Source organism: Phycodurus eques, chromosome 7 (assembly GCF_024500275.1).
Source record: "Phycodurus eques isolate BA_2022a chromosome 7, UOR_Pequ_1.1, whole genome shotgun sequence".
Lineage (NCBI taxonomy): Eukaryota > Metazoa > Chordata > Actinopteri > Syngnathiformes > Syngnathidae > Phycodurus > Phycodurus eques.
This window is the reverse complement of record NC_084531.1, coordinates 30,040,887-30,056,355: the sequence shown is the minus strand read 5'-3', so window position 1 is coordinate 30,056,355 and position 15,469 is coordinate 30,040,887. Positions and strand designations below refer to the sequence as shown.

The window sequence follows — 15,469 nt, the reverse complement described above, 5'->3', positions numbered from 1 at the left end:
ACTCCGGGCGGCTCTTGTCCGCCGGACGGGACGGCTGTCAAGCCCGCCGCGGGGCGGGCCGCTCGTTTCCGGGAGGAGTTTCAAATTAAAAGCAACTCCCGGAAATGAAAGGAGAGGTCGACAAAACCGCACGACTCACCATTTTACACTAAAAACAACATACTAAAGAGGTGAATTCGTACATAATTTAGTTGTTATTTTTTTGGGGGGGGGGGGGGGGGGGGTGTAAATTAAACATTTGACTAAATAAAGGCAGAGGATTTGAAAACCACAAGTCACAAAAATATGCTCATTGTCTTGGGCCTTCATTCGTTTTCCCAGACTTTTGGCTCCGCTTCCGTTAGTTAGTTACTCGAACTTTTTACAGCAAGTATGAACTCACGGAAAGGGGTGGAAATAAAAAATAAATAAAAATCTCCAAGAAACCAACATTAAAATACAGTAGCATAGTGGGCCTAAGTGTTTATCCAAAATTACAGCATTTAATACTATTGTAAGCTCTGCAACATAATGCTGTTGTTTGTGGTTACAGTGTTCTTATCTATTATTATTGATGAGTTTTTATTGAGGATTATTCGGGTTTGGTTTGATTTTCTCGTCGTTGAAGAGGCTCGACAGAAACCATCTCTTTTTTGAACTTTAATTGAAGACATGAGAAAACAAAGCAGCTCCCTGTCACGATGACAGCACATACGACACAGATGATTTGAAACCCGTTTCCGTGACAACGCGCCGAAAGTTGAATGTGCGTATTTCGTAGTGATGCACCAAAATGAAAATTCTCCTGCCGAAATTGAAAACTGAAAGAAATGACGATGCCAATTATGAGTCCAACCGCATTTGTGGCTCTGACCGCAGAGCTGGCAACCTATAAAAATTCGAATTTGTCTCAATTTCCATATTTTTAAAACATCAAGAACATTACCGCACCACAGATATTGCAGTTCATTATGTAATAAGCTAAAAAGAACTCTGCATACTGCTCAATTGCACAACATAATCCTTACTCTATAATCCTAAATTATGGCTTCAATGTACTTTTTTTTGTATCCACTATTGCTGCTGAAACGATGCATATTACCCCATTATGGGACACATAAAGGTTATCTTATAAATATGTATTCATGTACAGTACTTTCAACCTTATAGGCTCCCGTTCTCATCATTTTTCCCTAATAGAGAGGAAGTGAAGCGTTCAACAGTTTTATTTCGGTGACAAAAGTATTTTTGTCCCAAACTGAAAATGCACTTTTGGGTCATTTTGGTGGATCACTAGTATTTGGCATTCTTTTTTTTGCCCACTTTACGTGACCCATTCTGAGTACTAGTTGTTGCAGTGATATAGGTATTGCAGTTACCAGTTACATATATATATATATATATATATATTTTTTTTTTAAATATATAAAATAAAAATTTGGACGGTAAAGCTGATAAAACAGTCTTACGTTTTTAATATACGAATGACGACATAGCGGTCATACGTTGGGCAGTTGGTCATAATATTTCCTTGACAGCGATAGAAAGTGGTATAAAAGTGTCTTCAAGCAATTGAAGCCTACTGACAGGATTACGGCAAAGAAAAACTGCAGACCAATTGGCCTCTGCAGCCTTGTGATTGGTTGAGCTCATGGGCGTGGCTTCAGCTGATTCCAGCAGCTCCATTTCCAGAAGTTTGGCTATGAGGCCCCTCCCACCTCCATTTTTGGGGGGAGGGAAACATGTGACATCACACCAGCGATGTCGTCGTCTTCAGTCTGTGAAGAAATAAAAAAATAAAAATAAAAAATAAAAAATAGGGAGAATTTTGCTGAATTGAAGGCGGTTAGCGCGTCCGCCACACAGTTCGGACGTTGAGAGTTTGAATCTGGGCTCCGGCCTTGGAGTCAAAGTTTGAAAATTGTTCCCTGCGCCGTTGTGGCTTTTCGCCACGTCTTCTTTATACCAAAAAAAAAACCAACACACTCAAAATCGATAATGTGATTTGGTTACATACTTATCCTAGCATGTGACGAATAAGGCTAAACATAGGAGCAGCAGATGTGCCTCGCCATTTTGAGGCTCTGGGTTTGAATCTGAGCAAATCTGTGAGTCTAACCAACATTTTACATTCCATTAGTACCGTAGCTGATTTGATACTTTGCGTTAAAGACTGCTTTGTTTCTAACACCGAACATTAAACTTGTGATTGAGAATGCGACTCAAAAACATGGCCTGTGCAGTTAGCGAATTCTCCCAAATAGAATTAACCTCGATGGAAAATTTGGTTTGTAATTGGACCAAATGGACGTTCCGAGCGGAGCTTCGAGGTAGCGGCGCTGATTTGAATTCAGGTGCAGGAAACGATGTTTACACAAATGAAAGTCTGCTGTAATTATTCTCCAATACGGATACGCCGCTTTCATCCATCTTGAGACTAAATCCAATCACGCTTCGGCGCTTTGCTCGTTTCCTGGCAAAAACTTAATTGTGCCTTGCATCTCGCCGTTTCTCCGGTTTCCTCTTCCCCGCCCCGAGCCGGCACAAAAACCCCGCGCGAGGCGCCACGACGAGGTCTTGTGACTTCTCCTCATCTAAACGAGGTCTTTTAAAGCCAACCACCCCGCCGGCTTCCCGACGGAAACCCGTTTGCGGCGTGTCAATCAATCAATCAGCAGATCAATAGCGCCGGGGCTGCTGCTGCGACAACTTCTCAAATCGTCCATTAGCCCGAGCGACGCCGCCACAGCCGCGAGTGGAGTGCTCGCTAATGGGCTGAAAAACACATTACGTCACTCAAGCGACTTCACTTTGCCACTTTGGGTTCCTGGCAAATGTGACGGGAAACGCAAATTCATTAGGAGTTGGATAATAGACCTTAGTTGCGCATCAATTATTAATCGTCAGTCTTATCAAAGAAACTTGGGACACAATTGCGTACTTCGGAGTTGCTCTTCTGTTCCATTTGGAGACTTTTCATGGGAATTAATGAGAACTCCGAGGAAATTTGGAGTCAATCATGATGAGCAGTTACGTATGCAAACCACAGGTGCGTCACAATGAGTTGGAGTATCGTGGAAAACTTGGTTCCCATTTGAAAAGTCAAACTCCTAGGCGGCTTCGTACATATGCGGTATGCTGAGGGCCCGGATATGGAATTCTTTCCAACCGCCTTTCAGTACAGCGTACTATTATATCCTCTGCCATTTTTTTTTTTTCGCGGCCCGACTCCCGTCCCAGCGCTTTTGTGCATCAATGAGCGAATTAGCAGTAGCCCACCTGAGGTGGGCTGCCCGGGGGACGGCTCCGATGTGGCAATGGCGTCGGTTTCCACCTCGCCTTTGTGGTCGTCGCTGTCAGCTTTGCCGTTCATCTCCCCTCCTGTTTCGCTTCGGCTTTCCGCTTCGGCGGGTTCGCTCACCAGGACGGCGGGTAGCGAACGGTCCGCTTCGTCTACGAGACAAACTAAAATGACCGTTCTCACGCGTGCTGTCACTTTTAACAACACACACACACACACACACACTTGAGTAATTGATTACCTTGCGAGGGGGTCTCGGGGGCACCCTGTTCACGTTCAGCGGCCTCCGGGGCGGTGCCGTCGGACACGTGGGACGGCGCGAGTAAACAGGGCCGCGCGTCTGGCCCGTCCGCGGGAACAAATTGGGGTTCCGATGCCGGGACAACAACCTGCTGGACTTGTGTGTTTTCTGGAGGTGATTGAAGCGCTGTGGTGCCAGGGGCCACTGAAAAAGAGGGTTCTTTTTTTTTTTTTTATCCTGTACGAGGTGTGACGATAGACAAACTTTCAATTTGGGCGCAGCGCCACTGTGATGTGCGATGATGACGTGAAAAGAGCAAGACATTTCGATGGCGTTGTAGGCTACAAAAAAACGGAAGTACACCTTGACGCGCCAAATGGCTGTAAGCTCAAGGACGAGCCTGACCTCGTGACCTTTATCATCGGATCATCCCTTTTTATCGCTACCTTTCGTCGTCTCCTCGTCAGTAAAAGTAAAATCAGGGCTTCACGTGGGGGCTCAGCCCCCCGGATCCGTAAAACCTAATAATGCCCCTGAAGAAGAATATTCCATTGTGTATCCTAAAGTACCTGCGTCCTCCTCAGTGGGTTCAGCGGTCTCCTCCTGCTCCTTCTTTTGTGGGGGGCTGCTCTCAGCACCGGGGGGTTTGAGGGGGCTCTCCCCTCCCACGTTGCTCCGCGGCGACAGCATCTCCATCTCCTCCCCCCAGTCCGACACGGGCCGGTGTCCGTCCAGCAGCTGAAAGGGGCTGATGGGCTTCCCCGCCTCCGGGAGACTCTGCGAGGCCGCCCGGGGCGAGGGGCATGCGGACATCGGGTCTCGGGGTACGCCGCTCCCGGGGGCTTCTGGCAGACGACGGCGGGGAGCGAGGCGCAGGCGACGCGGGGGAGCCTCGGTCTTTGCCGGTTTCCTCTTTCCCGGCGTCTTTCTTCTCGTCTTCGTCGGACACTTCCTCCTCGCCCTCGCTGGCGTCTTCCCACTGGTCGTCGTCTTCTTCGGCCGGCTCCGCCTGCGAAAAAAAAAAAAAACACGGCGATGGTCGGAGGAAAATCGAAAGTGAACGTTTTCTGCTTTTACTTCCTGTGGCCCACCTTTTGTGCCGGCTCAGGTGCGGACTTCTTCTCTCGCTTGGGTTTGTCTTTTTTCTCCTTCTCCACGTCTTCCTTCTCGCCTTCCCAGCGGTTGTCGTGCATACTACAAAAAAAGTCCATGTCCACATTTAATGTTTGTTTTAAAAAAAAATATATATATATATATTATATATACACACACATACACATATATATACATACATACACGCTTCCTTTTAAGACTACACCTCCAATCTTGATATTTAAACATGAATATTTTCAGATCAATTCACAATTCAAGATTTGCTTTGTCAATTGATTAAGGATAAATTCGTTGTGTTTCAGTGTAACGTTGCTTAAGTTAAGCTAAAGCAGCTGTTCTACCTGTAGCTTGGCTTCCCTCCTCGGCTCTTCCCTCGACTCCGCTCCCCTCGGGGCCCCTGAGACCTGCCCTGCGACAGGAAGTCGCCGAATGTGGGCACTTTGGGGGGTCGCTTGCCATCATCTGCTGGTGGACACAATGACGTAAAATGTACAAAAATATAAAAATAAAGAAATAATAATAATACACGCCGTGTCAGGAGGCTAAGTCAAATGCAGATGCAGCTTAATACACGTTACAAAGGTTGGTTTACATGATGGGGGGGGGGGCTCACATTTTGGCGATGGAAGAAAAAGAAAGTTTGTGTATGTTAAATAGTTTCTTAATAATACAATAACTCTCATTTTGTAAGGGCTGGGGGAAAATTGAATAAAATAAACAAATAATCAAAAGCTTTCTGCATTAAAGCTCCGCTGGGACCAAAAAAAACAACAAAATGTTTTTAAAGGAAAAAAAAAAAAAAAAAAAAAGTGTAATGCGACAAATATTACAGAACTCTTGACAATATAAATCCTTGGTGGGCCGGACTATATAGCGCAGCGGGCCGCATTCGGCTGGCGGGCCACCCTTTGCCCACCCCTGGTTGCCGTAAACCACGCTGAGGTTTTGCACGATGAAGGCAATACAACCAGCAACAAAACGTCAGAGGTGGAACATCCGCACTTTCCGGGATTTGCCAAGTTGTCGTCTTCACTAAGAGAAGAAGAAAATCGACGTCAATCAAGAAGTACAAAAGGAAAAGGTGAGGATGAGGATGAGCAGGAGAGAGGAAGGTCACACTGCCTGAAATCTTTGCAGGGATGAAGGAGCCCAGGCAGATAAGCGCGAGAAGAGCGAGCCGGGAGGTGATTAAAAGCTTCCCAAGAGAAGGCGGCAAGCGGGATCAGCGAGGAGAGGAAAAAGTCCCAAGGAGACTGGACACTGGCGTCATTCGGCTAATGAAGGGCCAGCGTGGGACGTCGTACGGACTGGCACGCGCTCAGAAAGCAGCAGTCGGTGGCGTTAAAAAGAATTACAACTTGAAAGAAGCTCTTAATACTTCTCTTTTATCACCAGCGTCTTTCAGAAAGTGTTCCAAAAAGCCAAGCCAGCCGGTGACCATCAACATGATGAGTGTCACTACTTCCATTTGGCAGTGGAAAATGTCACCTTGAAGTAAAGGGACACTGTGGTGGCAATGCTGCCCCCTGCTGGACTGGAGTGTGAAATCACACCCCAAAAAAAAACACAGGTTTGGTCTGGTGATGGACGCACACCACACACTCGACACACAATGCACCGTCAAAAAACACAGCTATACACACGCACCCCACAGAACACAGCCACATACACACACCACAAAGCACACACAGAACACACACACCCATAACACCCCCCCACCCCCCACCCCCACCCCCGCACACACACACACGCAAACATTGGAGTGCAAACAGTGCATGAACACACACACACACAAAGAGACACGCGTGCGTGCGTGTTTAAACGTAAGCGGGCACACACCACAGTGCACACGTCAGTGGACCACGCTGGGGTTTAACCTGAGGCTCCGCCCCGAGGCTCGCTGCCAAAGTTGCGCCCTCGGACTGCAGGGAGGACACACAAAGACAGCGGCGCATCATTCACCGGGGGGGGGGGGGGGGGGGGGGGGGGGAGGCAAGGACATCGCAGATGCCTCGTGGGTAACCGGGCCCGGGACGCTGACGAGGTCTCCGGGGAAATTCAGCCAGCCACTTAGCTAATGAGTTTCATGAACGGCCGATCGCATGACGCCTCTGTCGGTACCTGCGGGACAAAAGTGTTGGGACGCCCAAGGATATGGTGGGGGAGGGGGGGTTCTAGGGGCATCGCACAGGTAGGGGGGCATTCAGTCCAGGACCGCCACTGTCCACGCCAAACGCAACCTAGTCTGCCTGAATGGGCCTCGCTTTGCGGAGGGGAAAAACAAAAGGAGGTGAACTGAGTGCGTGCGTGCGTGACAAAGTGACAGCGAGCGAGTGTGAGCAATAAAAGGACACTCGACCTTCTCCAGAGGAGCGTCCCAAAGGATAAGGCGTGTTGTGTTACCACGGCAACAGTAACCCACCTCTCCTGCCACCTTGCTCCGGCGTGCTGCCCACTGCCGCCGCATTCGCTTCCTCCTTGAACCTGTGAACACATTTACAAAGCAAAGACATTTGTGGTTGGTAGATGTAGCGGGCACACGTGCCAGTAGGGGCCGCCGCTTCTTTTCTTACATGTTGTCCGTCTTCTGCGCGTCCCACTCCCGCTTCCACTGCCCGGTGGCGTTGCGATGGCGCGCCAGTCGCTCCTCGTCGATCTGCTCGCGCTCCTTCTTCCAGCGCAGGTACTCGGCCCGCTCGCGGCCCGTCATGGACATGGTCATGTCCATCGAGCCTTTGGGGCCGGGACGCCGACTCTGCGTAGTAGTACAACATTGTTTTTTTGTTTGTTTTTTTAACATGGGAAGGCTGCCAATTTCAGCGTTGATGATCATTCAAGCCCTGAACAAAGTTTGACTAAGGAGCATGAAATCTTGGTAGTCATTTCTATCTTGAGTTGACCCACAAATAATTCTCAAGCGGCCACACAGGAAGGCTGCCATCTTGGTTTGAAGATGCCATTTTAGGATTTGATGACTCTTAGTAAAGCCTCCTGGATTTTTTTTTTTTTTTTTTATAAATTCAGCCCTTGAAGTCAGTGTGACTTAACAGCATGTAATTTGTTCATCGTGCCTATCGTGAGCAGACCCACACACAAAAAAATGGTCTATATAAGCCATGGGGAGGCTGCCATTTTGGGTCGAAGCAGCCACGTTAGGGTTTGATGACTCTTGGTAGCCACTCTGGAAATTTCTGAAATTCAGCCCAGTCTCAAGAAGCCATGCCCAAAAAGACATGACAATCCTGCCACTTAGGTCTGAAGTAGCCGTTTTAGAGTTGAGTTGGACCTTTCAAAAGCAAACTTGGCTGAGAGATTTTATCCGATTGCTACCAAATTTGAAACACGTATAGGAGACAGATGGACGACGCTAAATTGCAAAACATTTTAGTTTTCAACATTGCAAATGGGCAGTGGGGTTTGATGACTCTCCATAAAACAGGAAACTCATAACTGAGCAGCCGGACCAAAAGTCTTGTGCTTGATGATTTTTTTTGGTTCCGTTTTTTTAATTGAGTCCCAGCAACATTTTTTCCATTTGCGTCGTTTCTCCAACTCATTGTTTGACTCACGGTCCACTCTCTCTCGAGATCGCCGCCAGTCTTGATGTTGTCGAAGTCCAGGCCGCCCCAGTTGCGCACGTGTCTCCGGCTGCCCTCCTTGCGGTCCACGTCGGGGGCCGGGCCCGAGCGACGCGGGTCGTCCAGGAAGTTGCGGAGGGGCTTGTCGCCATCCGCCTGAGAAAATTAAATGTCAGCGCTGCAAATTTATCTAAGCAAGAGCCCATACTGGCACGCACGATCGTTACATCTACTGGCCACAAATGTATCGTTTTGGTTGAATAGTTGCTGGAGGGGGATGTAAACAGTGACTCGGCTTTTAAAAACTATCTCCTCCCTGTTCCCAGCCATGTTGATAGTGTAAGCAGTGCACATCAGCAGAGTACTTCACAGCGCACTTTCAACTACTGTAATTTCTCTCCCCCCAAAAATCGTCAATAGTGCGCATTATACATGGGTATAGAGGAAAATAAAAAATTTCATCTTTCATATTTTATAAATGTTTGCCGCCATCTAGGGGTTATGAAAAAGCTGTACACTTTCATTCCAATGTCACCGCCACCTAGAGGTTATGAGAAAGGTGTACACTTTCATACTAATATGCCGGCACCTACAGGTTATGAAAAAGGTGTAGCCTACACTTTTATTCCAATATGACAGGCGTAGGTATGACTGCATATACTGTATGTGCGGTTCTGCTCTTAGGTTTACATAGCCTGGCAGAATTTGTGATTTTATTTATTATTATTATTATTTATTTATTTTTTAAATATGACTGAACAACAACCATCATTAATTTCTTTGTATTTATGGTTTTTTTTTAATGATAATACCTTTCGGAAATGCTTGACAGTTTAATTTGAATCCCATTAAAATAAAAATTAAATGTGTTTCGCCTAGCCCTTCATGTTTTCTTTAAAGAATTGTACCAATCTTACAAATTCTGCCTTGGTAATCAAACATGAGCACAACGGTGTGTTTTCTCATTTACTAAATAAAAGTAAGGCTGTGAATTTCAAAGTAAGAGCAAGGAATTAAAAAAAGTAATACATGTTCAAATAAAGTGCTTAAAAAATACTTAATGTTTTGATTATACGGGTAGAAGCAAAATAATGCATTGTAACAATGCATTATACATAGGTAGAAGGGTTTTCCAGAATTTTGAGGTCGACTTGGGGGGTGCGCATTATACACGAGAAATTACCGTACATCTTGACAAATAAAATCGAATGAATTGAGAAAACGGATCAATCACCGAACACGAAAATGTAAGTATTCCAAATGTGTTTGGTAACACCATTCACAACAAATTCTCTCACCAACATGTAAAGTTTTGTGCCCATTTAAAAAAAAAAAAAAAAAAAAAAAACTTGAACTGGTAGTGTCAGTAGTTAGCTTGAAGCTCTTTTTTGAAGAACTACTATGAGATCCAAATTGCACATCGTACACTCAGGGAAGCCCAAATAGTATGCAGTAAGGCTGCTCAAGTGGTATCAGAACATTTTTTTACGAGTGCGACCAGACTACTGGCACAGACAGCAAACAGTAAAATCCAAGTATTCCAATTAGGTTCGTTACCCGCTGTCCTCTCTCGTACTCTGCTATTCTCTCCATTTCCTCGTTCATCTTCTCAATGTTCTGTCGCCTCTTCTCCTCCCATTCCTGCCGGGCAAGAAGGAAAAGTGTTGTCACAACGAGTCAAGATAAAACACATTAGAATTTTTGAAGAAGTAGATTTGCCTTGGACTTCCTGTCCACGCCAGCCGGTGTCCCTCCTGCGTCTCCTCCTCCTCCTCCGCATGGTCCACCACTTCCTCCTCCTCCCGCTGCTAGTCCTGTCCCCCCCCCTTCCCCTCCTTCCTCCTCTCCATCCTCCCGCTTCACTCTGCTCTCCATCTCTGGGCGTGCGCGCTTCCCGCGCTCTCCTATCCTGGCCCCCCCCTCTGGGGGTCCCCCCCCTCGTCGCCCAGGCGAGGCCCGTCCTCCTCGGGGGGCCGCGACCGTCGCTGGGCCCTCGGGGGCCGTCGCCCTCCTCCGACGCTCTGCGGCCGCGGGGCGCGGTGGGCTTCCGGTCGTCCATCGCCCGCTTATCCTGCAGGAAACAGGAAGCGGTTGGCCTTTTAGTGTCATAAAGAGGAAGTCGAGCGTGGCATTTTTTTTTTTTTTTTTTTTTTTTTATAAATCCTCCCCCGGTGCTTTTAATGAACTCTTCCGGCTTATGCAAAAACACAGCGTGATGATGATGATGCTTATGAAACTTTGCTGAACATTTTGGTGCGCATCTGAATAAAAATGTGGATATATTGGCCTACTGTTCAAGGAGATCAATCAAGGTGTCCACCCCTCAGCCGCAGAATGCACTCTCTCCACTTTGACTTTGCAACTTGTAATTTGTTAAGCTCGTCTATCATGAGTCGAAGCCAAGCCCGAAAAGACACAGGAAGTCGGCCATTGTGGCTCAAAGCTGGAATTTGGGGGCTAAGAGACAAAGCTGTCTGATGTCGGTAATATTTGCAAAACCCAGCTCCCAAAGCCAGTTTAACTTAGCATCGGGAAATTTGCTAGACGTGTAGCATGAGTAGACCCACGAAAAAGTCTCAAGAAGCCACGCCCGAAAAGAGACGGGAATTTTGCCATTTTGCTTTGAAGCACTCATTTGTCCATTTACAGGCATCCAACAAAGGCGAACGTGTCCAAGAGATTTTCTTCAAATTCTGGATACATGCGGTAAATCTACCCATTCGATATTTTGCATGTGTTGATGTTTACTCCGGTCAAAGATCGCCTGCCTTTTAGACATAGACATGTCGTACAATCAATGTGACCGCTCCTCCTACCGGTTAGGAATAATAACTGCAACCTTGAATGATATAAATGAAGGAAAATTGTAGTGCCTGTAGTTTTGTATTATGAAGTGATAGCAAAAGGAAACGTAGCGCCATTTTCCTTGATGAAAGCACTTTTATATTGATACGCACAGTTGCTCCACTTTGGCGGAGGTCTCGCTCGGACTGAGTGCCTCTCTCATTAATAGTCGAAGCCTTTGACTCATCGACAAGGTTTATTTTATTTAAGGAACAGTTGTACACTCAGCAGATGTTAGACCTGAAGTGCATTTGGTGAATGAAAGTGTTTGAAATGAGGGCCGGATTTCTGGAGGCTCCACATCCAAACTGGCGATGGGGGGGAATGAAATTTAAAAAAAAAAAAAAAAAAAAAAAGCGCAGCCTACCTTCTGGCGAGGGCGTGACGCAAACGCAACAGAACATAAACGCGAGATATAAAGAGATTACGGCGCATGTGTGGACTTTATAGCATTATGTTGATGCCGCTGCGCTGGTTTCTTGCCGCCGCCAGAGAAGGTCGTTCCGTCTAATGTTTATCTTTTACGAGGCACGCTGACAGACTCACGAGAACGCAGGCTCGGCTTTCCGTGAAGCCAACGGGAAATCTGCTCCGATGCCAGACAGTCTGATTTATTCATTGTTGAGTGCGCGGACTAGAGAACGACATATTTCACGTTTCCCCCGTTTTCAAATTTCGACAGTCGGCCGCTGTCTGCGCGCGAGCGTCGTTAAAAACAACGATGAGATTTTTGCATTTGACTAGTGAAACTGTATTTGTATTTGTGCTGATTAGAAGCTTAAAGTCAGCAAACTACTGAACAGCTAAAACACAATCTCTTACACGGCTTGAGGATTTTTGGGGTATTGGAAAAAGACATACCTTGTTCCACGATCAAACTTCCACCATCTTAAAAGCTTTAGTCGATGTTTTAAGGGGGAAATATTATGAAAAGTGACTTTTTAAACACTTGACTACAAACATTGCTTTACACAACAGCCCAAAATGTTTAAAAATGCCACCCTGAAGACAGAAAATGTCCCATTAATTGTCATGAAAGCAACTTTGTGTGAATAATGCAACGCATGATGGGCAGAAAAATGGCAGCCGTAATGAGAATGGAAACAGCAATGTTTCCCAGGAAAGGAGATGCCCGATTTCACATCCCGGCTTACCCCCGCCGCCGGCGACGTGGACAGGTCGACCGTGACCGTGAAGTTGTCTTTCTCTGTCCTCCTGCGGTCCGAAGGTGCCGGCTCGTGGGCGCGGGGCTTCCGTGGCGTGGTGATGGCGATACCCTCCTGCTCTGCCCTCTTCTTGTCTTCTTCTATTTCCTGTTGCCCGCCAACGACACAACATCAAATGACCGCGGGCATCCATTTCGCCAGCCATTCTGTGAGAAGCGGCCACGTACCTGATAGCGCTTGACCAGAGCTTCGTTCTTCTTCCTCAGCGCTTCGATCCTTCGGTCTAACTCTGCGTCCTTCTCCTCCTTGGTCTTAAGGTCCACTGCTGAAGACTAACACACACACACACACACACACACACACACAGAGCGAGAGGGAGGTATTAGAAGATAGAGTTCAGAAGAAGAAAGAGACAACAAAAGGCAAAAAGAACGACTGCAGCTCATTGAAGCGCTCGTTCACAAAGATTTACGAGGCCAGTCCATTTGAAATCTGTTGCGAACCAAAACAGCAGCGCCGATCATAGCGTGGAAGCACTCCGTAAGAAAATGCAAGTGTGGAGTCTTCAGCGCATGTTGTGTTACGTCCTATGACAAAATAGTTAAAGTCTACATCACTTCCTTGAAGTTCATCTGATTTTTAAAGTCTACTTTCAATTGCCATGCATTGTAAATATTCACCGCTTGTGTTGTTTAGTGGACGCCTCCCCCGAATTAAAATGTCCTCAAACTCAGCTTTCAACATTCAAAACCTGAAGGAATACAATTATTTGGTAACAACAACATATTTTAAATCCCTAACACCTTCAGATAACAGATGGAACCATACTGACACAGCACGGAGCGCTAGTGGTCAGCGCGTCTGCCTCACAATCACCAAGTTCTGACACGTTCTCCTCATACTTGCATGCATTTTACCCCCCACCCCAGTCCCAAAACATTTTACAGTATACGCAAAATTTTCCATAGGCCGGCAACCAGTCCAGGGTGCATCCCCGCCTCCAGGGATTGGCTACATTAATTAGGACCATCGGTGTATGAAAAAAAGAAAAAGAAAAAGAAAAAGGGATGAACTCACCATGGCTGCTTCTGTCTTGTCGTCATACACGGGGCGATGGGCTGATTATTTTTCAAGCGCTGCACTGACAAAAAGACAACACGTCCATTAGTTCCTCCGAAGAACACGGCCAGGTTCACCTCACACACGGTTTAGCGAGCTAGTTGCTGCGTCCGAGTGATTCTTTCGCCTCGCTGCAAGTCAATGGCTGAGGAACCAACTCGCCGCTGTGGACGTTTTTTTTTTTTTGGGTCAACTGGGATCCAACCGTTTATTGCCACTGACGTATGTATTCATCAAGTATGTTTTTCCAACTTGTCTGTGAAATTTAGATTTGTAAACCGCTGCAATTAGAATGGTGACGCCGCATCGCTTTGGATTGGAGATCAGCACAGCTTTTGAATCTCAGCTTGTCACGTCGATTGTGGGGGAGAGAAATGACGACACGTTGGAAGTCGGTACAAGTTCAGGCTGACCGGACACTCAAAGCACACCATGTGTATATATGTATGGTACAAAGAGCATGTGCCGCCGTAGGTAGTACAAGGTTTGTTGTCATCGTGAGAAAAGATGTCGCAGTTCATGGAGTGAATTGCGAATGCCGTGTATAAAAATATATATATATTTTTTTTTTTAAAAGCCACTGACGTTCAACTTGGGCTAAGGCATGGCATGTATCTTAGGTGGATATCTATAAATAAATTTTTATTTTGTCATCTAAAGTCCTTTGTCAGTCTTGTTTGTGTTTTTTTTAAAGCTTGCGTCACAAAAGCAAAAAATATTAGCATCAAAGTCATTGTTCCTTTTCTTAAACATGCCCTTTCCTTTTTTTAAAGCTCTTTTTCTCCGCTTTTTTGGTCAGAAACAGGCGTTTTCCCTCGACCCGACCCATCTTCTACTGCTGGTTACTAAAAAAAAAAAAAAAAAATAAAAAAAAATGGTAAAAGATAGTAACCAATTTTGGTGAAAGAAGAGAGTCTTTCTCTTGCTACGTTGGGTGCTTATATTGTAATAGAACACAATATTTTGCAGGTCTTAAAAGATCAGTCAAAAAATATATGCTCGAATTAAAACTGCTGGCAATATTGCTTTAAAAACAAACTGGCAGTGGATGAGTTGAAAGGGTTTAGCAATGCAGTAGTGCAATCAACTTTGCATAACTTTAAATATCGTCTTCACATGGAAATTGTGTAACTGCATGCAAGTTGAACACAGTAAATTTGTTTGTGAAGCAAAGATGTGCTTTTGCCTGTTTTGACACAACAAACAGGCCTTTCCTTCACGTCTATTCGTCACAAACCCACTTTATTTGCTTGTGTAGCCAATAATGATACAGACACGTAAGTAACGTTGTATGCGTTTTAATGAACGTGCTGAGTCCATGTGAAGCTTTTATTTTATTTTGAGATTAAGCTAAACTAATCTTGAGCTCAAGTGAGGGCAACACAGGTTCGCGCATGCGTGGAAGCAAATCCTTCACCAGGATTCGCGGCCGGCCAGCCAGCCAAAAGTAGGCGAATACCAGTCGCCAAATACACCATTGAAAGCTTTTCAAAGGCAATTCAAACTACGACATATCTGATAAAAGCCCCTCGTCTACGCAAGGGAACCTTCCCGATCTTTCGCCAGAGGGCGAAATGTCTGACTTGAACGTAATGTAAGCACGACGAGCCATGACACAAAGCGAGCCGCACGAACCGAGCTGCGGCGCCGATACGGAAGACGCGCCGGCAAAAGATAATCGAGTTGAACGACAGCGTCGAATTGAAAGTCGTACTTTAAAAAAAATATAATAATCATCATAATAAATAACTACCTCGTCTTGGCGTGCTGGCGATGAGCTCGTTCTGGTCGCTCCCTGCCACTTCCAGCACCTCACAGTGCCCACGTTATTTGGCTTGGGGTTAGCTAAGACTCACTTCCTGCCAAAACGTGAGCCAGACTCGGCAGATTTAAAGGGATAGTCTTTCCTTTCCCAAGCCCCACTGGAGTCTGGGATGATTTTACTCGCGTATTTTGCTGCATTTTACATACTGGATGCGATATCAAGCTACATATATGATCGCCGATTTTTCCACATTTCGCTGATAAACAAACGTAAACGTTCGAAGCCTTTTCAAGGACGCTTTAAAAAATGTAGTACGGGGATCTTCCAACAGATGGCGCTAGATAGCTTCAAATTCTCTTGACA

At 46.0% G+C, this 15,469-nt stretch overlaps 1 protein-coding gene across 1 annotated transcript; it reads right to left on the bottom strand.

The window, feature by feature from the left end:
• Window positions 1–1,436: 1,436 nt before the first annotated feature.
• On the bottom strand, window positions 1,437–15,173 carry ccdc9 (coiled-coil domain containing 9). The gene is given in 17 exon segments (XM_061682510.1): window positions 1,437–1,757; window positions 3,259–3,432; window positions 3,522–3,725; window positions 4,091–4,322; window positions 4,324–4,530; window positions 4,613–4,715; window positions 4,976–5,099; window positions 7,057–7,118; window positions 7,208–7,389; window positions 8,204–8,368; window positions 9,770–9,853; window positions 9,932–10,030; window positions 10,032–10,283; window positions 12,211–12,369; window positions 12,450–12,554; window positions 13,300–13,363; window positions 15,095–15,173. Coding segments are annotated over 16 exon segments (2,160 nt in total). The 5' UTR covers window positions 13,303–13,363; window positions 15,095–15,173; the 3' UTR covers window positions 1,437–1,752.
• Window positions 15,174–15,469: the final 296 nt, after the last annotated feature.